General features: G+C 52.7%; 1 protein-coding gene across 1 annotated transcript in view; it reads right to left on the bottom strand.

Moving 5' to 3' along the window:
* ak5 (adenylate kinase 5) overlaps positions 1–21,745 on the bottom strand; it is a 28,497-nt gene that overhangs the window by 1,402 nt on the left and 5,350 nt on the right. Inside the window, exons 4-13 of the mRNA XM_048988658.1 lie at positions 20,458–20,630; positions 19,817–19,930; positions 16,282–16,473; positions 8,200–8,290; positions 5,526–5,602; positions 2,862–2,904; positions 2,653–2,697; positions 904–1,067; positions 620–736; positions 77–268 (exon numbers count right to left, since the gene is read on the bottom strand). Coding sequence (XP_048844615.1) covers positions 77–268; positions 620–736; positions 904–1,067; positions 2,653–2,697; positions 2,862–2,904; positions 5,526–5,602; positions 8,200–8,290; positions 16,282–16,473; positions 19,817–19,930; positions 20,458–20,630 — 1,208 coding nt within the window. The remainder of the gene's footprint in view (positions 1–76; positions 269–619; positions 737–903; positions 1,068–2,652; positions 2,698–2,861; positions 2,905–5,525; positions 5,603–8,199; positions 8,291–16,281; positions 16,474–19,816; positions 19,931–20,457; positions 20,631–21,745) is intronic.

The following is a 21,745-nucleotide window of genomic DNA, read 5'->3' as shown; positions in this document are numbered from 1 at the left end:
GAACAAAAGGATTGTTGGGTAGCCAAATTGTGACACCATCTCCTGGCTGATTAACACCCGCATCCCGTCGCCGCACCTTGTGCAGGAGTCTCCTCCGTTCATAGTGGGCAGTGATGAGCTCCACGGTGCCGCAGAAGCTCTCCACCCTCTTCTGCACGGCGTCTCTGCTGTCTCCGGGCCGGAGGGGCGGAGCCACCGTCTGCGACAGCCGACGGCACATGGTGTCCGCGGAACATTCCAGCAGCAGGACCAGGCTGGGCTCACTGATCTGGAGTCAGATAACACAACCGCTGCACACAGTCGTTTGAAAATGACGACCTGACAAAACCAGACCGACCCCAGACACCCATGTCATTGAGGGACAGGGAGGATCGTCCTGCTCATGTGGGAGACACACCGCTCCTTAATAAGGGGCAGAATGTTCTTCCAAAGCTGAGCTCATACTCAGGCACAGCCATGTCACGGTTGCTCGCGTCTCCCAGGGTGACGAGTGGCTATCTGCCACAGTCTGGTTTCCTCCCATCCCGGAGGTGCCGGTATGGAGGTATGAGGATGTCAGAGAGGAGGCAGAGGCCAACTGGCTGCCGTGTCGCTCCCGCCGAATGCCTTTGGCACTGACCTTGGCTTCGAAGTCCTCGGCCTGCCGGACGCTCCGGGGGAAGCCTTCGATCAGGAAGCCCTTCTCGTGCCCAAGGGCCGCAGCCATCGCTTCCCTCATCAGCTCCAACGGCGTGTCCTGTGAGGTCAGGCGGAGTGAGAGTGACAAGGTATGTGGCCAGGGCCTGGGGGGAGTGGCCAGGGACTTGGGGGGAGTGGCAAGGGCCTCGGGGGGAGTGGCAAGGGCCTCGGGGGGAGTGGCCAGGGACTCGGGGGAGTGGCCAGGGACTCGGGGTGCAGCCTTACCGCCGGAAGCTGCTCTCCTCTCTCCAGGAAGTCACGCAGCAGGCGGCCATGCTCGCTGTGCACCTGCAGCTCACGCCGCAGCAGCTCCCCAGGGCAGAGGGGCTGCAGGCCATAGTGCTGCTCCAGCTTCTCACACTGCAGACCCTTCCCTGAGCCGGGACCCCCTGTGAATAGCCCCAAATGGACGAACGGCGGGAAGGTTAGCCTTGAGGCATCAGGTTCATGCTGGAGTAGGATCTTAAATGGGACATGATGAGCTCAATTAGCTGCAAGAAAGCACAGAGGGGTTGAGGGCGCCCTCTGGTGGAGCTGTGGAAGACAAGTTATCCCACAGCGCAGTGCTGTGATGGCTTAAAGGCACAGCCGGCCGACGCAGGCAGGCAGGCACACAGACACAGTCATGTAGGGAAGCAGCCCCCTCAGATAGACCCCTGGTATCCATGTAGCACCGAGTCGTCAAACCACACACACACACACACACACACACACACTCACACACACACACACACACACACACACACACACACACACACACACACACACACACACACACACACACACACACACACACACACGACCACGCGTGTGGAGTCAGGGAGCCGAGTTCATGTTTGGCAGCTGTATTTAGGCGATGTCTCTGTGCTTGGGTGATACGTCCCTGTTTGGGAGATGTGTCTCATCTTCAGAGACACGTGTATAACATCTGAGTTTATCTGACAAGCTTCTCCCCGCTGCCTTTGGATGAAGTTACTGACACCGGGACAGCAAAGTAAACAGGAACAGAATGACGTCCCAGATGGCTGCAGCCCAGACCGGGCGCATCGTGAATCCGATCGATGGGCAGGATTGGCTGTCTGCAGAGGAGGTCCGCCTCCATGCCGCTACTGCTCCACCGCTCACTGGCACCCCCTCTGAGGGGAGGGGGGTCTTCTTTCAGATGCCTTTCTGAGTCTGTCCTCCCTGCTGGGGTGTGTCTGCAAGGGTCGCTCTCCCCGTTTCTCTGGCTCCCAAATCAGCCCGGAACCCCAAGCAGGCAAAGGAGCCCCAGAAAGCTCCGGAAAGCTCCGGAAAGCTCCCTGATCGGCGCCTGCTGGGGACTCTGTGTGCCAGCAGCAGGAAAGCCACCCCCTCCGCCCCCAAACAAAAATAAATCTGTCCAATCAATGGCCAGCGGCCAGACTAACATTCATCCAGACAAGCACAATGCTGTTGGATCAATGAATCGCGGCCTAACCCACAATGCACTTGGCTGTCAGCAATGTAACTCATACACTGTGGGAAGCTGTATAAGCGGTGCTTCATACAAATCTGTGAAGTCGGGTCTAAACAAATTAATGTTTCATTAAAGCTTCAGGAAATTGATTGGCAATGTCTACATGCTTGGTAAATAATGTGTAGGGTGCAGAGGTGCTGCACGGTGCCGTCGGTCCCAGCCGTGGCAGTGCTGACAGGGCGCCCCTACCCCCCCATGGCGCCATTAACGCCACGTTCCTCACGTCTAACGCTAGATAGCCATGGGACTCAAATAGCAAAGTCTGTGCGGCGAGCAAGGAATCCGGTTTCCATGGTGAGGAAGCTGCAGCGAGGAGCTGAAGACAGTTTCCTGCAAGAACAATTAAATGCCCACAGGGTGCCCAGTGCAGGTTCCCCCGAGCGTCTGAAAGACGTCTGAGCAGATCCGGCAGCCTGCAGCCGCTAATGAAAAGCGCTTTCGTGACAGATAAACAGGGACAGGCTCCCCAAACGTACCAACCACAAAGATGATCCTTGGCTTTTTCATCTGCTCCGGGAAACCTGCAGCGGAGAGAAGGTTATCAGACCGGCGCCACAGGGCAGCGGAACAGTGCCATCTCGCTAAGGCCATCACTATAACGTGAGATGTGAGGGATTATCTGTAACGTGACTAAAGGAAGCCTAGGATAAGGCTCCTCCCCCAGCATGCACAGCTCCTCACGAACCTTCAGCATTCTCCTCAGCATAACTGACCGCGTCGTCTTCAGCCTGCGAGACAGGGAGAGAGCGAAGGAAGATCAGGCAGGAAGTGGCGCTCTGATCCCAGCACGGCTAGAACTCTATGACCCAGTAACTAATATGCCTGTATGGAGTGAACTAGTTTGCAAAAGGTGTTTATATTAAGCTTGGCTCTGTTGTGTAATGGGACAGAAGTGCTGGATATGAAGGACACAGGCGCTGTAGGGTGTGTGTGTGGGGGGGGGGGGGTACATGGCGGCGGGGCCAGTGATGAGCAGTCTGGTCCGTGGGCAGTGCCAGCAGGCTGGCTGAGTCACAGAGAGAGAGAGAGAGAGAGAGTGTGAGAGGGAGAGTGAGGAGGACTGGCAAAGACCACAGACACACAGACACACAGACGCGGAGAGGCAAGGGCGGGCTGCCCGGTCCCTCTGACAGGCTGACAAAGCTCTCCATCCTGACTGGTGACACATCCTCTGCCTTACAGATGATGAGTCACTTAGTGGTGAGTGAATTAAACAGGATGTGTTACTGGTTAGGCGCTGAATCACCGCTGGTGAGGCCGGGCCCCTGTCAGTCGGTCTCCCTCCATCGCGCCAAACCGGGTGTGATTCTGAGGGTAGCGAGCGGCCCTTCTGCACGGGGGGTCTGTGCTGCCCTCCCCCTATGGCTCCACTGGCTCTCTGACTTAAGGTCCGTCTGTGGCCCCTTTAGGGCCAGGTCTGTCACAGGCGTGTGCCTGCATCCCTGTCCGGGAAAGATCCCCGATCATGCCTCATTCTGAAAACACACGAGCATGACTCATCTACCAGGGCTCCACCAGAGGGCACTGTCCGTGAGCGACAGCTCGCCCCTCCCATGACAGACCCCTCGCGGACTCTGAAATCACCGTCTTCGATGCGCTGATCTGCCATCTACCGTGTTAGTAAACATCTCCCGTGACAATGGACCGGAAACGGAAGCCCAGAAATGAAAACTCCTGTCTTTTTGTGATGATTTCCCCTTTATTTCGTGTCTCCACTGAAAAAGCCGACCTTTAATTCTGTGAACTGAGCGATTCCTCATAAGGTCACCTGTCACTAAGACTGTACAGTTCGTGCTGAAGTCATGTCTGCACATAAGGCTGGATATCAGACACAGCAAAAGTACAGTGACACCAAAAACAGCTGGGGCCACTGGAAGGAAACAAAGGCACGCAGCACGGGGGGTTGCTGTGTCAGAGTATAAACACGGAGTAGATCCCTCGATTGTTAGTGCCGCACAGCATCCTGGAGCTGCATGCTGGGGAGCCTGGCAGGACTGGGGTATGCTGTGAATCAGGGGCACGCGTAGAGCAGCAGCACCTCCGAGGATACATAGAAATAGCTGCAGGCATAGAGGACTCCTGTAGATCTGCAGCTGCAACTAGAGCTACTCTTCTAGTTTACTCCGAAGCTCCCGTCACTGCCGTTTGAGAGACGCCTGTGAGGTTCTCGTGCCTGGATTGGGGGCCGGCCGCCCCCCCAGCACTGATACAGTAACATTAACCGAGGCGCGTAGACGGAAGAGCCCGCACTGGGTGCGTTACTCACTGTGTCGTACCGCACATTTTCTTCACTACTTGTAAGAACGTGAAATTCAGTTCCTATATTTAGCCTAGTAGCACGTTTTTTGCACAACCTTCTTATTTGTTCTTTAAATGAATCATTTTTATGTTTATTACAGAATTTTCTCTGTGTTTCTCTATAGTTTTATTTTACTCATACATACACATGGTCTATTTGTTGTGTTTATTTCTCAGTTTTTCTTGTGTTTCTGATACCCCCCCCCCCTGACAGAGATCAGCAGCACTCTATCTACGGTAATCATATGACAGTCTGACTGTTTTGAGGACCCTGACGTGATTGTCTTTGTCCCGCTGGATGGGAGCTGAAAGCACAGTGAGAGAGGAGCCTTTCAGACGCCTCTGTGGGCGTGAGATCGTGCTGTCACTCGGGGGGGGCAGCGGCTGGTGAGTGACAGCTGCCTTTCTGCAGCGGTGCTGCTTTCACGCCACTAGGGGCTCCGGGGACCATGGGGGGTGAGGAGCGACCGGATTTGAGACCCGCGGGGATGCGCTCGGCATTATCCTGGAGCTCTTCAATGCGCAGGAACAGCTCTGCAACACTTCACGATTTCACAGATGAAAATGCAGCCAGCGCGCCAGTCCTGATTGGCTTTGGCTGGGTTTGCCCCGCCTCCCCTGCTGTTTCAGCCAGTCTCCACAGCTCAGACCCCTTGTCTCAAATGCCCCTTTGCTCCATCCAGGATGACATCTTTCTCTGACTGACGCACGACCCCATGTGGTTGGGGACCAATTTAGACAAGAAATGCCGCGCGCCATATATGACTCCTCCTTGCATGTCGGCCCTTTTTCTTGTTGTGTTTTTTTCTGAAGACCTGAACTATTCACGAATCCGGTCCTGCGAAGCTGTACATTTATGATCATAGCTTGGCATTTATAATAATGACCTCACTTCCTGTACCTCACTTCCTGTCTGGATGCCCTGGCCATTTTGACGACACTGTTTCATTGTGTTCCAACAATGTCACGGTTTAAGGTTTTAAAATTCTACGATTTCATGACACGAACGGCAGTGTGTGGCGGATGGGGCATCAGCCTCTGGATCCAGTACCTGCTCCTCGAATTCGGGGGTTGCGTCTCCCACACCAGTGGACTCCACCAGAAGACTGAGGTCCAGCTCACTGGGACCTGGAGGAACATGACAAGATCCGCTTTGACACAACAGCCCGGGGTGCAGAACTCAGAAAGGCTGCTGACGACTTAAAGTGGCTGCCTGCTCAGACTGGGAGGAGGGAATTTTAAATTAATATATAATAGCAAAATTCCACTGAATTGTTCTTGCTCGGAATCATCACTGTGCTGTAAATGTGTGCAGTGTTTAGCACAGTGACTGTAAAACACTGCTGAAAATGAACAGCCTTTTGTTCACTGTTGGCCTCTTAGGGCTCCTGGGTGTCGTCGGGGGTTTTCTGCAGTTGTTCTACAGCTTTATGTAGTCAGCCATTCCGACTTTGGGCAGAAGAGCACGCATATTTCCCAGCATTCCCAGTGGGCGGAGTGCTGCATGTGGAAGTAAGACTGTAAAGAATTGACTCAGCAGCAGAAAGGAGGACAGTCAGCAGAAAAGGGGATAAACAGGGGCTGGAATCACGAGTCACATGATGGGTTTCTGGGGACAGTGCCTCAGTGCATGCAGCCAGTGCGTGTGCAGTGGCCGGCAGATCAGCACACTGACAGGAGGCCAGGAGGTCGGCTTCCGGGCTGCTGGTGCTGCGGACACTGCACCACCAGCTCATCTCGCTGGGATTTAAAGGCGAACGGGGACCTGGCGCACTGCGTCCCTTAACAGTGCTGGGAGAGAAGCCAGAGCTCAGTCACGGGCAGAGCTTGTGGAAATTAGAAATTAGTTGCATAACAGTGAATTAATTACAGTGTAGATACGGACATAATTAAGACATGGCTGAGAGGGGGAGGGCACTGGCTGGCAGGGGGCCCCTGGAGCCGCTGGGGTGTTGGGGACACACTGCGCTTTGGGGCTCGTTTCTCAGCCAGGGAGAGTAAAGCTGGTTTAGCATGTCGAACAGACACCGTCTCTGGGTCAAATTCTTCATGCTGTATGGAAATAAAGCCTCGCATTCAGCAAAAATACTGAAATGGGTGAGATATATATTTAGAAGTGTGGTGACATAAATGCTTTCACTTGCATCTCAGCCTGTGTTTCGTATCTCAGTGTCTGTCGTGAGAAGCCCAGCCCTCACGTCCCTGACGCAGCGTTTGAAAAGGTTTGAAGTTGAAGGCCTGTGTTCCTGGGCAGCCCCAAAATAACTTTACATTGTCTTAAAGTGCTTTTCTCCCTAGAAGGAAGAAACCTTTGGGGGCACCAGACTCAAAAGGGGAGCCCGACCCGCAGGGTCCGGCAGAGGAAGTAAAAGTCAAATGAGCAAGATGGCAAAAGTCTCAATTGTCACAGTCCAAATTATAAGTTTAGACTTTGAAAGCAGGGGGGCTGGTGCTGCGTATGACGGCAGGACGAACAGGAGAGACGTCGCAGGCTGAAGGAAGCATGGATGCTTTGTATATAAGGATTCAGGCTGCGGTTTCCCACAATGCAGCTGTCAGGATTTGTGTTTTGGTATGTTGTGATTTGAGTAGATTATGTAAAACCAGCAGCAGGACGGTGGTGGGAGCGCGGAGCTCACAGGTCCCATACGTGGCCCACCGCTGAGGAATGCAGGGCACAGACTCTGGGACACTAGTATCGACAAGAAGACGCCTGAAATCCTCCTATTATCCTGGTCTTTTAAAGATCTTCAGGAGGGTGGCTGGCTTCAGAAGGCAGCCGGACCCCAGCAGCAGGGCACTGGCATCACCAGGAAGCTTTTTACAATTCTGAGAGTCAACGTGATGACCTGGGGTTTCGAAAAGCAACCGAAATGACAGGCTTTTGTGTTCTGCAGGGTCTTTGGGAAAGATCATCAACCAGCAGAACATTCTAGCTGCACAAGTGAAGGAGGTGAAGATCAAATGGGCTTTATTCTGAAGCACAAACCACAGGTCAGTGTGAAGCAGGGAATTATGGAAGTTCTGTCAGCAGGCAGCTGAACAGCATGGACAGTAAATTCTCTGACATTTCTCCTCAGAAACGTTTACTGCAACTGTAAAATCTCAGGTATGTCTCCTTGGAAACATACTGGAACTGCATAATCTCAGGTATGTCTCCTCGGAAACGTATATTGGAACTGCATAATCTCAGGTATGTCTCCTCGGAAACGTATACTGCAACTGTATAATCTCAGGTATGTCTCCTTGGAAACGTATTGTCTGACCGTGTAATCTCTAATATGTCTCCTTGGAAACGCACCCTTCAGCTGTAAAATCTCTGTTATGTCTCCCTGGAAACATATCCTCTGTCTCACGCTTTTCCCCAGCACCATGCCTACCTCAGTCAGACATCCTCTGAGCTGTACCACTGAGACCCACAGTGGCCAGCAAAAAAGGACCCAAGGTCAGTTTATCTGTATGAAGAATGGGAAGAGCCGCTCCCACACCCCCCCACACCCCCCCACTTCCCTGCCGCTTCAGTGAGCTGACGTTCAGCCCCCAGCAGAGCCCGCGGGTGTGCAGACTCAACTCTGCTCACTAACCTGAGCTCAGCCACCCTATCAGGCAGGACGGACAGCTGCTCGCTTAGCACCCACTGCGGTGATGTCATCCCTCCTCTGGGATTTCCATCAACGCTGATCCCAGGATGCGCCTTAACATGCATGACGATTCATGGAATTTACCGGCAACAGGCTCCTTGGTGGGGAAGAGCCTGCTGTCGACCGTCACACCGATGTCGTAGAAGACCTCCTCTTCATCTCTGTCTGCGTCCAGCTGTGGAGAGAAACGTGGATTAAGCGCCTTAGCCTGGACACCCCCCTTCAGCCCAAGTGACCCAGGTGGACGTGATGATGGCTGGTCTGTAGACGCCCCAGCCTTGTGTTGGCGCTGAGACCTTCAGATCATATGGAGTCACGTTCACGTCACGGAGGCCCGAGCCACGCCCTGCCAGTTTCCATGGTAGCAGTGCGGCTGTCACATTCCCGTGTTCATGTGACCTTCCCGTGTCCCTGCCTTCGGGGCCTGGGGGGCCATCGGACCCATTAATTAGAGTGACTCCGGCGAGCGCTTCCAGCACTTTCCGTAACAAACAGTTCCCTCCCACCTCCAATGAGCACCAGAGCTTCTGTCAGTTTAATTGCCAAGTTTGCTAAAGAGGGAAAAGCCCCCATAGAGGAGAAGAGGAGCACAGTGTGACCGGGCCCCCGCACTTTGCTAATTATCTGCCATTCAGCTGTGAATTCGTCAGAAAGCATCTGGGAGCCGTGCTGGGGGCCCGAAAGTCCAAACGCCTCGACAGCGTTAGCGGAAATATCTCCTGGTGGGATGGTGCCTGATGAGCCCCCCGCAGGGGGTCCCGCCCGCTGCACACTGCCCCTCGCCTAACACACCGGGACCCCTTACCCTCCACAGCAGCTTCTGCCCCAAGGCACTGCACACATCTGGAGGAAACAAGCATCGCTTACAGAAGCGGGTGCATCTTCCTTTCTATCCACAATTCACCACACGCAGCCCCGAGATGCCGCCGTAAATCTCATGTGAAATTGGCCGCACAGCCGTCTGTGTTACCCGGATCAGAGCCACGAGTGCCGGCGAGTGGCTGGTGTGTCTGCGTGCATAGGACCCATTGCATTCCCCAGGCTTGCCACTGTGGGGCGCCACTGACTGCAGTGATGCAGACTGACAGAGGGCTTTGTCGTGGGCTCATCCTCTCTCCCGGTGGCCACTGATCCCCCTCTTGCTCGGCCGTTAGCCAAGGATGTGCATTTAGCAACTGAACCCGCAGCCGAGTGAACTAAGCCAGTCTGGCTACTTTCAGGTTACCTGACAGCTACTCTGAATAGTCAGTCTTGCTATCTGTTAGTTATTTTGATTGGCTAATCACGTTGTTAGCTATTTCAGTCAGTTAATCATGCTATCTGTCAGTTATTACTGCTGATTGTATTATTTGTCTGTTTTGGTTAGTTAATATTGTTATCAGTCAGTTACTTTGGCTGGTTAATTTGGTTAGCTGTCAGTTATTCTGGTTGGCGAATCAGCTTTTTTGGTCACCTGCTGCCACCTGTGCTGACTTTTACTCTTTTCCATAATAAAGTGCCCTTATGAGTGTCTGCCCCCCCCCACCCCCCCACAACAGCATTTAACATTTCAGCTACTGGAATTCCTCTGCGTGTCTCTGACGCCGAGTGACTATGGACAGAGAGAGACCCCCGTTCGGCGCGGTCGGCCTTTCAGGGCTCGAGCCCCATCAAAGGCAGTGTCTGAAGCCCTGAGTGCAGGCTGCGCATTCCGGCACCTTCTGAGGGATTAAGTCAGATTAAAGCGCAAATGAAAGGCATCTTTCATGCTTTCCTGGAGTCACCTAATGGGATGAATTTCAGCTGAGGTCAAAGCCACCTGAAAAGCCCAACAGACAAGCAAGCGGCTTATTACCCTGACTGAAGTTAAAAAATGTTTCCCTGGTGAACTTCATGAAAAAAATGCAGTAATTTAAGAGACAAATTTTTCCCCGGTACATGAATCAGAACCAGAATTCCCGCACACATTAAGCTCAGAGGAGAGCTGGTTAATTCGACTGATGCTTATGATTCATATGAGCGAAACCTGGACCTCAGCCTGGCGTGAATTAGATCTGCAGAAGTCTTAAATATGTGCTAATATACAGCCTCCGCTGCAGCTTTGCCTCGAAACGCCTCACATTAATTAGATCCTGTAATTAATCATTATCTTTTCTTCTGGTCATTTATGAGTTTGCCATGCAGATTTACCCGGCTGTCTGCGGGCGACAAGTTTCCCGTAAGTTAATCATCTTTGTCAGTGCAGACAGGCACTGGGGACCCTTGCTGTCTAGCGCTGTAATTGTAGCGTGTAATCCCACGTTAGTCACTGACCCCATCGCAGCCAGAATCGCCAGCCCCACCACACGGAGCTTGGAACCTGCAAACTTTCTTTTTCGATAAAAGTGAATATGTGCAAGCAGGGAATAAAGTCACTGGAATCTTGGTGGAGACACTGCAGATGCTCTTGTACTGAGACTGATAATGAGCTGCCAGTGCTCAGTATTTCACATGCAAATCACAAGGCTGAAGTCCAGGGAAGTGGCGCGATTCAGACACACAAACTGATGTGAGAAGGGGATTAAACTAACAACCGGAAAGAAGGAAAGATCCCAAAAGGGGAGGTCTAGATGTCGCCCCATGTGATGGACGGGTAATACCCTCTCAGGTACAGGCTGGATTCAGAGCTACATACGTATGATTTAAATATTTAGCACATTTATTTAGAGTATTTTACTAAATTACAGAGTCGTGCGCATGGAGGCCATTTCTCAGCAGGGCCACAGTGACCCTCTGGTCCTGATCCATAACCCGACCACTGATGTATGACTGGGTGCATGTCAGCCCAGTAAGAACCCATTAGCGCGTTAGCATGTAGCATCTTGGTGTTGGTGTGGGCTGACGGGAAAGTAGCGTATCACGAAGGGGCTGAACGCTGCGCAGGCATACGTAATGGTGTCATACGCAGTGTCAGCCGAGGAAACTCGCCGTTTGGGGGGGGGGGGGGGGTGTTTAATCCCACCCCGAAGAATCCACACCAGGTCAGTAATCATGTTGTGTGTCCCCATTAGAGGTCAGTGTAATATGTTAAGGTGTTTATATAATCAGGCACCTGAGCACATGTGTTAATGAGCCCCTATTAGAGATTAAACCCAACATCTCAATCAGCCGTTAAAACACAAATGTGGCACAGGAGCTGTGGTGCTGCTGTGCTCAATGCGAAGTGCGTCTCTGTGTGGGGTGTGACATTACCGCGCAGCGTGCTGAGGGCCCGTCCCACCCACTGCGTGAATGGCTGCTATGGAAACAGGTGGAGGAATGTGAGAGAGCGCCAGGGGGACAGCTGGGCCGGATCGTGGAAGGAAGGGGCAGATTGGAGCCTTACGCACCCTCCTCTGCACTCCCAGTAAGCGGCAAAATCACAGATGGGGTGTGAATGCGAAGGTTGGCGGGGAACGGCGGGTCCAAAAGTAGGCAGGACGGCAAGAAAGAGCGTCGACAGAGAGCGTTGCATGTGAGCATCGAGAGAGAGCGTCATGTGTGAATGTTGCATGTGAGCGTTGGTTGTGAGTGTTGCATATGAACATTGAAAGAAAGCGTTGCATGTGAGTGTCGAGAGAGTGTCATGTGTGAGCGTCGCGAGAGAGTGTCGTGTACGAGTGTCGAGAGAGAGCGTCGTGTATGAGCGTTGCGAGAGAGCGTCATGTGTGAGCGTCGCGAGAGTGTCGTGTATGAGCGTCGAGAGAGAGCGTCGTATGTGAGCGTCGAGAGAGAGCATCGTGTGTGAGCGTCGCGAGAGAGTGTCGTGTACGAGTGTCGAGAGAGAGCGTCGTGTGTGAATGTTGCGAGAGAGTGTCGTGTATGAGCGTCGAGAGAGAGCGTCGTGTGTGAGCGTCGAGAGAGAGCGTCGTGTGTGAGCGTCGAGAGAGAGCGTCGTGTATGAGCTTCGAGAGAGAGAGCATTGCATGTGAGCGTCGAGAGAGAACGTCGTATGTGAGCGTCGAGAGAGAGCGTCGTGTGTGAGCGTCGAGAGAGAGAGCATTGCATGTGAGCGTCGAGAGAGAGCGTCGTATGTGAGCGTCGAGAGAGAGCGTCGTGTGTGAGCGTCGAGAGAGAGAGCATTGCATGTGAGGGTCGAGAGAGAGTGTTGTGTATGAGCGTCGAGAGAGAGCGTCATGTGTGAGCGTTGAGAGAGAGAGCATTGCATGTGAGTGTCGAGAGAGCATAGCATGTGAGAGTACAACCTTAAATCTTAAAGGCTACCATTAAACCATGATTAATATTAAAGCAGCAACCTGCCAAATGCCTTCACCTGGTTCATGACCAGCCGAGACTGTGGATGGATGGTCGGTCAGTCAGTCGGTCGGTCGGTCAGTCGGTCGATATTGAACATATCATTGACGTTACCGTGCTGGAGGCGGCTGTTGGATGAAGGTCGTCATGCCTAGAAGTGCCCATCAGCTCACGGTGGCTCTTCCCACAGTCACGCAAAAAAAAATCCTCACTTAAAAGACTTCCAGCTTGTCAGAGCTGCTTTATTATGGGCTGCGAAATGCTAATCATCATTTGATAAGGCTGACTCTGGCTGAGGTGCTGACGTGCATCAGTGACTCAACACGTGTCCTGGGGGTATTGGGGGGGGCAGGAAGGGGACTGAGCTCCGTACCGCTAGGGCTGTGATTACACATAATCATTAGTGTTATCCTGCACTTCCTGCCAGAGTCTTTCCTGAAAAATACAAAGCGTGTCATGAGAGTCTCCCCAAGGGCCCCGGTGGCCGTCTGATAAATTCTCCGTGTTGGTCACTGCTCGGTGACTTCCAGACTGTATGTCACCTTCCTCCAAGACAGAGAGTCACTGGGGCAATACTGACCCCACACGAATAAAGAATTCATCCACCCGAGCCGCAGTGGCCCTTGTGAGCGCCCCCGGGGCCCCGTTTCATGCGTGAGGCCTCCTCGCTGTCACGTCTCATTCAGGGGAAGGTGTCGCAATTAAAGCGGTTGGCAAAATGTAGCCCCGCAGGGAATAAATATAACAAACGCGAGGAAATCTCATCTCACTTTGCAACCCCTGCAACAACAACAATAATAAAAACTGTCAGCTGGCTGAGATACCATGAGCAAATGTAGGTCCCAACTGGCTGTGTGATCCGATAGTCTGGGCCGCACAAACAGCCAATTATATGGGTGTGGCTTCTGCAGGAGAGCAGAACTTCAAACTGGATACTCCTGCAGACAGAACACAGGCCTTTTGAAAACCCAAATGTGAGTCTTTCTGTTTCCAGCCTCGCGAAGGCCTGCCTTCTCACTGGAGAATGTCTGAGTCACGAGAAGCGCAAATGGTCAGCATCCTCGGGTCCCTGAGCTGGTCGTCCTGAGTGGGGTTCTCTTTGGACAAACATCCTTGCAGTGCGTGGCGATCCAGCTGCAGATCGGCTGCATTATTCCGAGCTGTAAGTAAAAACTATTCCGATGTGATCTTTCTGTTTCTCGCCTGCGTATAGAAAAATTATTGACTCCATGAACAATATAAACATTCATATTTATAACTAGCCTGTGTTCCTCTCCTCAGCGCCCACTGCATTCCATCCAGCTGCATCGCCAGTGCCAGGTTCAGCCTTCATAGATGGGTAAACACGGTTCCCACGGCAACATTGCTGAATTATCCAGCCATGTTCTTAAGAGCCAGATGGATGGATAGTGATGGATGGGTGAGGGCCGATGGATGGATGGATGAGAGCAGTGACTGAGGGGGAAGAGTGTCAGTAACTCTGAGCCCCTAGATGGGAGTGAGACAGGCAGAGCTTATTCAAACGGTGACCTTTAGCAAAATAAATCAGTACAGATCTGCCCCCCCAGGCATCAGCGTATGGATAGAGCTTACTGAGGGGGTCCGGCGATCTGGCACATTGACAAAGGGGACCTTAGAAAAATGACAAATGAGATAATTATCACACTGCGTAAAGCCCGCATGGGCAGAACCGATCATGTCAGAAAACTGCCGTTTATTCACTTCAAAGAGTTTTTACAGCTTCGGGGTCATTAGTAAAAGTTAATGAGCCCGTATGAAAGCTCTCTGCTGCTCTCTCTGCCCTCTGCCACTCTCACTGCCCCTCTGCCCCTCTCTGCCACTCTCACTGCCCCTCTGCCCCTCTCTGCCACTTTCTCTGCTCTCTGCCTCTCTCTCTGCTGCTCTCTGCCGCTCTCTCTGCCCCTCTGCTACTCTCTGGTGCTCTCTCTGCCTCTCTCTCTGTTGCTCTCTGCCGCTCTCTGCCTCTCTCTCAGCCTCTCTCTCTGCCCCTCTGCTACTCTCTGGCGCTCTCTCTGCCTCTCTCTCTGCTGCTCTCTGCTGCTCTCTCTGCCCCTCTGCTGCTCTCTGCCACTATCTCTGCCTCTCTCTCTCTGCCGGTCTCTCTGCCTCTCTCTCTCTGCCGCTCTCTCTGCCTCTCTCTCTCTGCCGCTCTCTCTGCCTCTCTCTCTGCTGCTCTCTCTGCCACTCTCTCTGCCGCTTTTCTCCTGCAGCTTTTGTGAGTTGAAGTCCAGAGGCGTGAATCTGAAACCCGCCCAGATGGTAGGAATCAAAGGGAGGACACGCCTGTTACAGGTAAACTCCCCCCCCTCCCCGCCAAAAGCAAATGGACAGAGAGTGAGGTCAGGCAGCTCTAAGTAACCATAGTCACCGCGGCCTGAGGGGATGTTTAGTTCACCAAACGCTGGGAATTATTGCACTGAGACCTGGGATTGGAAGTGGCTGCAGGATCTCATAACATAAGTGGCAGCATAACTCCCCCCCCCCCCCCCACCAAACGTTCTTCTGCGTCCCTCCCCTTTGCCGCGATGTGTGTCTCTCTTCATTTACTTCTGTATTCATCACTCCTGGGCCATCATAGTGTTTGAGGCTTCATGAAAGGTGCCAGTCTGATTTACAGACATGTTTGAGGAAAGGGAGCCAGCGATTACTCTCAGAATGCAGATCAAGGTCACGAACAACGGGTGAACTTCTGGACAACCAGAGAAACCAGCCCACAGGCAGCCAGATTACAACACACAAATGTAGCAGCTATTTATTAAGGCAGATGGATTGACAAGCATCTGAGTGACTGTGAAAATTAATGTTATATATTATAGCACCAATGGGTTTGGGGTTCGAATCCCACCCTCTGTCTAATTGTGCAGTTAAAGTTCTTAAAACAAATAGAATATAATCCAGTGACTACAGCAACGAGCAGGCATTTTGATAATACAGCCAGTGACAGCCCAACTTCAGTCAGACTTCAAGTCAGATGTTTTGCCCGAAAACTGGAATTTTCAATTAAATGGTGTCTTGTGTGTCCAGAGCAGGTATTGGATGGCGGGTACTGGATGGCGGGTACTGGATGGCGGGTACTGGATGGCAGGTACCCAATAAGAAGACTAGGATGCTTCAATCCACAAGGCAGAGCTGCCCTTGAAGGGCAGGTTCCATTACAGGAATCTGAGTTCGGATGTCGCAGGAGTACAGAATAGGCTTGCTGTGAATTCTAGGATCCAGGCACTGGGGCCTGGACATTGTATGATCTGAGTCATGGACAGATGGAAAAACGCACCCCCCCCCCCACCCAGCAAGCTGGGAGTGGGCTGCAACAAGGAGCCTCCCCCCCACCCTCCATCGCCGCAGATAAAAACAAAAGCCTCCTAAGCCAACAGACTCCACTTACTAAATGGATCTGAATTGGAACCCAGGGCTGGTTCATGCACAGATTTCACCTCTGATGGTACGTGTCGCGTTTGCTGCTTTTCTCCATTGCAGACTGCCGGATCAGGAAAGGGGATCACAGTTACAGACCCAACCCCATGCAGCTGTTCCCAGGAGAGACATGCTTTACGCTAAACTGTCTGTCAAACTGGCTGCCTGTCAGGAGGGCGACTCCTCTCAGGCGGTACCCAGCGCACTCTCCCCATGCTCCTCATGCTCCTCATGCTCCTCATGTCTGTAATGGCAGGTCTGTCCAGGTGTCATACAAGATGAGTATTTCCAAACTCTGACTAGCCCTATTCTACCACAAAGTCAGCCAGATTAAATCAAAAGCCAATCAGAGTAGTCTCCCAAAGACCAATCAGAGCAAGTCTCTCAAAGGCCGAAGGCCAATCAGAGTAATCTGTCAAATGCCAACCGGAGCACACGTCTCTGCGTGCCGGTCCGGTCCTCCGCCAGCTGAGCACTCACCGTGACAATGAGGTCTTTCTCCTGGAAGTACTTGACCAGTGGGATGGCGTTCTGCTTGAAGTTAGCCAGCCGGCGCTCGGTGGCCTTGGGGTTGTCGTCTGGGCGGCCCTGCTGCTCTGCCCGCTTCTCCAGACGCTCCTTCAGACGGCTGTTTGCGCAGGCGAGGAACACCACCAGGTCGGGCGTGCAGATCTGCGGGGTCGGGGGGGGTCAACACAGACATGCACCTTCAGCACGGAGCTGCAGCCGGCCGTCACCGAGTGAAGTGAGCAGAGCATTTAGATAAGCTCACGCCGCTATACGTGAAGGTTTTACACATGAGCTAAAAATGTGGAATGCAGAAACAGAACATGTTAATACCGCATCGTTAGCATTAAGCTAACATGTGCCTGTGTGCACGCTCTGTTCCTCTGCGAGAGGTTACTGACGTTAAGAAAGTCATGGCGATATTCTGCCCCTCCCTCGCTGGAAACAAATAAGCCTTTCTGAGACCGGACTCTGGCATCCAATTTAAATTTGAAATTATTCTTACAGAAAAATAACAACACGACTGTATCGCGACCACCTGGACTAAATCAAAGTTCACGTTGCCATGGATACCACATATCGGCCCTGTTTTTTGCCAGTAATTTCTCCTCAGGTGGTGCCTTCAGTGAGATCTGAGCGATGGATATAAATGACTCAGTAAAATAGTCAAGAAAATGTGTTAGAAGGCAAGAAAGTGCGTGAAGTGATGGCGCCATTTTGGAACCTGAAATAAATCAACAGGCTGTCATCCGAAACGATTAAGCCGAGACAATGGGAGCAGCGGCACATAAATACTGCGTAGAGCTTGACGGGATCCTGCAGGAATAACCGTCCCATGGGGTGGACCCCCCCGAAAGCAGCAGCTGAGTGCTGCACGCTTAATGCAAACCTATAGGACCCTGGACTGCTCCATTCAGGACAATGGGCTGCTCTTCAGGGGAATCCCCCAAAAAATAGATTTTTTTATCAACCCCCTACGTTTGTACACTCTGATTGCATATGAAAAAATAGAAATGATCAAACTTATGAACACACCAGGGTTCATGCCAGGGGGGAGGGGGCGGGGTTTATGCGGGGTGCCGGAGGGAGGGGGCGGGGTTTATGCGGGGTGCCGGGGGGAGGGGGCGGGGTACCCCAGGTGGGGCAGCTGAACAGCATGCAGGGCCCCACGCTGATTCTGCAGGGAGGATCTCTGAGAGCCAGTGCTCTGTCCTGGGAGGGCGAGCCATGCCACTTCATCCTTCCATTACTGATTACGGGACGTGTGTAATGCAATGGATGTAATCAAACAAATGCGACTGTTTTTAAATCTGTGCTATGGAGAGCTGCTTCGTGGAGCTCCGGCAATGTTAAAGGCAAAATTTCACGATGCAATAGTGATCTGAGAATGGCAGCCTGCAATTCGCCTATGCTTAAGCAAACATGATTAGCCTCTTGTCCAGCAGGGGGCAGCGGCTGTCAGCTGTGCCCAAATATCAGAAGTAAACAGAAAACACCATTAATCAATGTGGCTGTAGAGTGCAGACCTGGAGCTGTCATTAACCCATTGCCCCCTGCCTCACCCACATGTGGGAATGACAGAACAGACCCCAGCACCCCACTGGAAACACTCATTGGTTTAACCATTGAGGTCCCACTGACATAAAGTTAGGAGGAAACTTCTGCTGCGCAATCCAGGAGACCATGACCATAACCGTGATCATAACCGTAACCATAACCATGACCATAACCATAATCATAACCGTAACCGCAATTATAACCGTAATCGTGACCATAACCGTAATCATAACCATAACCATGACCATAACCGTGATCATAACCGTAACCGCAATTATAACCGTAATCATACTCGTGACCGTAACCGTGAACATAACCTTAATCATAACCATAACCATGACCATAACCATAATCATAACCGTAATCATAACCGTAACCGTAATTATAACTGTAATCGTGACCATAACCGTAACCATGACCATAACCGTAACCATAACCATGACCATAACCATAATCATAACCGTAATCGCAATTATAACCGTAATCGTGACCATAACCGTAATCATAACCATAATCATAACCATGACCGTAATCATAAACGTAACCGCAATTATAACCATACTCATACCCGTCACCGTAACCGTGACCATAACCGTAATCATAACCGTGACCGTAATCCACCCCCTGAGCCCCTGTCAGCCTCCACAGCGGACGGGCGCACAGTGGCCTCACTCCGGCTGCGTCGCGCTGTGGGCACAGTGGCTCAGCCCAGCCGAACCCGGCACACAGGACCTGCCTCACATCCTCAGGACCCAAGGAACACGGCAGCGAAACAGAGAAACACAACTGGCAGTGAAACGCAGCCTCACCACTGCTCAGGCCCCCTGCCACTCTGCAGACCACCTCTGTCAGTCTAAAGGATTCTGCAGACAAAAGGGCCCCCTGAGCTAACCCCCCAGCCCCCCCGTGTCCCTCAGCCCACACTCGCCCCCCCTCCCCCCACCCACTGGCCAATTCACAGCAATGATTGGCTCATTAGTCATCTTGAGTGCAGTCTGACCACGCCGGAGCAATAGGGGGGATTCTGTCTCTCCCGCACAGCCCCATGGCACAGGCAGCTTCCTCACACAGCCACGGGGGGATACCTTAACACGACCGTGCTGAAAAAACACGAATACATCAAATAAACTGCGTTTGAAACCTATAAACAAGACATCCTTAGGAATAAAAGTGACTAAATTAGTAATTTTTTTTATTATTTACTTTCCCTGATGTTTGTGGTGGATTTCATGCAGCATAACCTAATATGTCTCCCCATGTACCTTAAAGAGGCTGATTACCTTTTCGGTGTGGGGGGACCACATGGCCGGGGGTGTGTATTCACAGAAGATATGGCACAGCTCCCAGCTCCCAGACTAGTGCTAGAAGAGACATTTTCTCCTCCTGGAAACTCTCCTTTCAAACCCTCCCTGTATCAACACAATGCTATTCAGGTGGATTTGACAGTCAGCTTTCCAGCTCCGGGCCCAATGCCATCAAAAGGGCCTCTCTGGAGCGCCTACACCTGCAGTGAGTACACCGTGACTTTAATTGGCCATGCTGTGGTGCTGTGCTGCACTGTGCTGTGCTGTGGTATGCCTCGCTATACTGTGTTGTGCCCCAGTGTGCTGTGCTATGCTGTGCTGCGCTGTGCCCTGCTGTGCCCTGCTGTGCTGCACTGTGCCCTGCTGTGCCGCACTGTTCCGCGGTGTCCCACACTGTACCATCATCTCTGCCATATCAATCATCCAGTGCAACCAGCACAAATAACCAAAGCAGAGACACATGTTGGGAATCATCTTCTAAGGTCACCTGATGTTCCAAGTATTAAGAAATCGCTGGTGAATTTTCCTCCTCGTCTCCACTGCTGCCGTATCTGACTAGCTAATCAGTGGCCAACAAACTGCAAACAGAACAGTGAGAGAATCACAGGTGAATACATCAGGGAATAACATAGCATCAAGGCGCTCACCTGATCCTCGAAGGACAGGGCCTGTCCAACATCTCGCGGGAAGCCGTCGATGACGATTCCAGTGGCATCTGGGATCTTCATGATCTTCTGCTTGATCTCGGTTATGGTCGTCTCCTGAAGAGGCACAGGGGAAAGTCAGTCAGCAGGGCCGCACACAGACATGGCCTGGCCTCTCCATGTATTCCCCATTCTCTCTTCTCCTTCACCCCTCAGCTTCCCGTCCAGTGCTAACTGTAGACAGCTTTCTGCTTATCTGCATGTTGAGCTTCTTGGGGGGTGTATGAACCACAGTCACACAGACACCCCCCACCCCATTAACCCTCTGCAGGTCAGACCCCCACAGCAGTATCAGACGGCTCGGCCTGACCGAGGTTCTGCGCGGCCGGCCCACAGTCGGTGCTCCATGGCATGTCAGCGCCCCGCTGGTGCGGACCCACCTGGGGTACCAGCGCCCCGCTGGTGCGGACCCACCTGGGGTACCAGCCCCCCGCTGGTGCGGACCCACCTGGGGTACCAGCGCCCCGCTGGTGCTGACCCACCTGGGGTACCAGCGCCCCGCTGGTGCTGACCCACCTGGGGTACCAGCACCCCGCTGGTGCGGACCCACCTGGGGTACCAGCGCCCCGCTGGTGCTGACCCACCTGGGGTGCCAGCTCCCCGTTGGTGATGATCTTGGCGATGAGGCCCCATTTCCTGTTGCTGGTGGCGTTGTGGATCATCTTCTTCCTCAGCAGCTCTCCGACGGACACGTACTGGAAGCTGTATCGCTCGGCGATTTTCAGGCTCTGCGTACCCTTGCCGCTGCCTGGGCCACCTGGCGGGGGGGAAAAGGTGCTCTTTGAAGACCCCGGTGTGTGACAGAAGGTGGCAGAGTGTGGTGTATTTTTATACCTTGCAACCCCCCCCCCCCCCCAAATGCTGCAACAGTCCAGCAGAGCTCAAACGAAAATGTCCCGGGGGTCCTGGGCATGACAGTAAGGTCATGGGGGTCAGCTCTGTTTGCAGGTGTCTTGAAATATTAAATGCCTGAGATCTATCAGTGCTTAGGAAGCAGGACAGGCCACACCGGTGCCCATCAGCGGGGCACTCAGCAGCCAGCCGCCTTTGTTGTGAGCCCAGTAATGAGGCTGGGGGCGGCTTTGATCGGCTGACCTCACACTGAGGATCTGAAGCCGGCATGGTGGGGGGGGGGGGGCATTTGGCCCACTGAGGTCACTCGGGTACACGACTGAGCTTGAGCGATCCGACCTGCTGTGGGACGCAGGCGCTGCTGAAAACTGCCATCGTGTTCCATCGCTCCACATCTCAGCACCATTAATAAGCTAGTTCACCTCCTGCAATTCAGTGCGGCCAAGCTGTGACTGCCCCCTCCCCTTATGCTTATGCCCCCCACCCCGATGGCTGTCCTGAAGCAGGGCATAACCCATGCTCCCCCACACCAAGGCACAGAATATTAAATTAAGCTAAATTAACACCAGTTAAGCTAGTCATGATGCTATAGCCAGTTACGTAAAACAGGATGGCGCGTCAGCAAGAACAAACTGGAAAACTGCTCAGGAGTTTAACTTCGTCAGGACCAGTGCTTGGGACCAGTGACCAGCGGCTGGCATCACCAATCAAAGCACTCATGCAGGCCTTCTCTCTTTGGAGAGAAGACCTGCACCATGTGACCTGTACATGGCCTGTACCAAGCAGCAGGACATACCAACCGAGATGAGACATACCAGCTAACGGGACATAGCTACTGATAGCATGTTTCATCCTACAGGATGTGTTGCCCAGTTACAGACAGGTCCTGTGTTAGCAGCTTCCCTTTGCATGTTACATGCGACACGTTGACAGGCCTCGTCCAGGAGCCGGACGCCATGCTTGCAGGGTGTACAGAAAGGGCCGCCCTCGTTTTACTAGGGACGCCACAAACCTGACGCC

Source organism: Brienomyrus brachyistius, chromosome 21 (genome assembly GCF_023856365.1).
Source record: "Brienomyrus brachyistius isolate T26 chromosome 21, BBRACH_0.4, whole genome shotgun sequence".
NCBI lineage: Eukaryota > Metazoa > Chordata > Actinopteri > Osteoglossiformes > Mormyridae > Brienomyrus > Brienomyrus brachyistius.
This window is presented reverse-complemented; position numbering and strand designations above follow the sequence as displayed.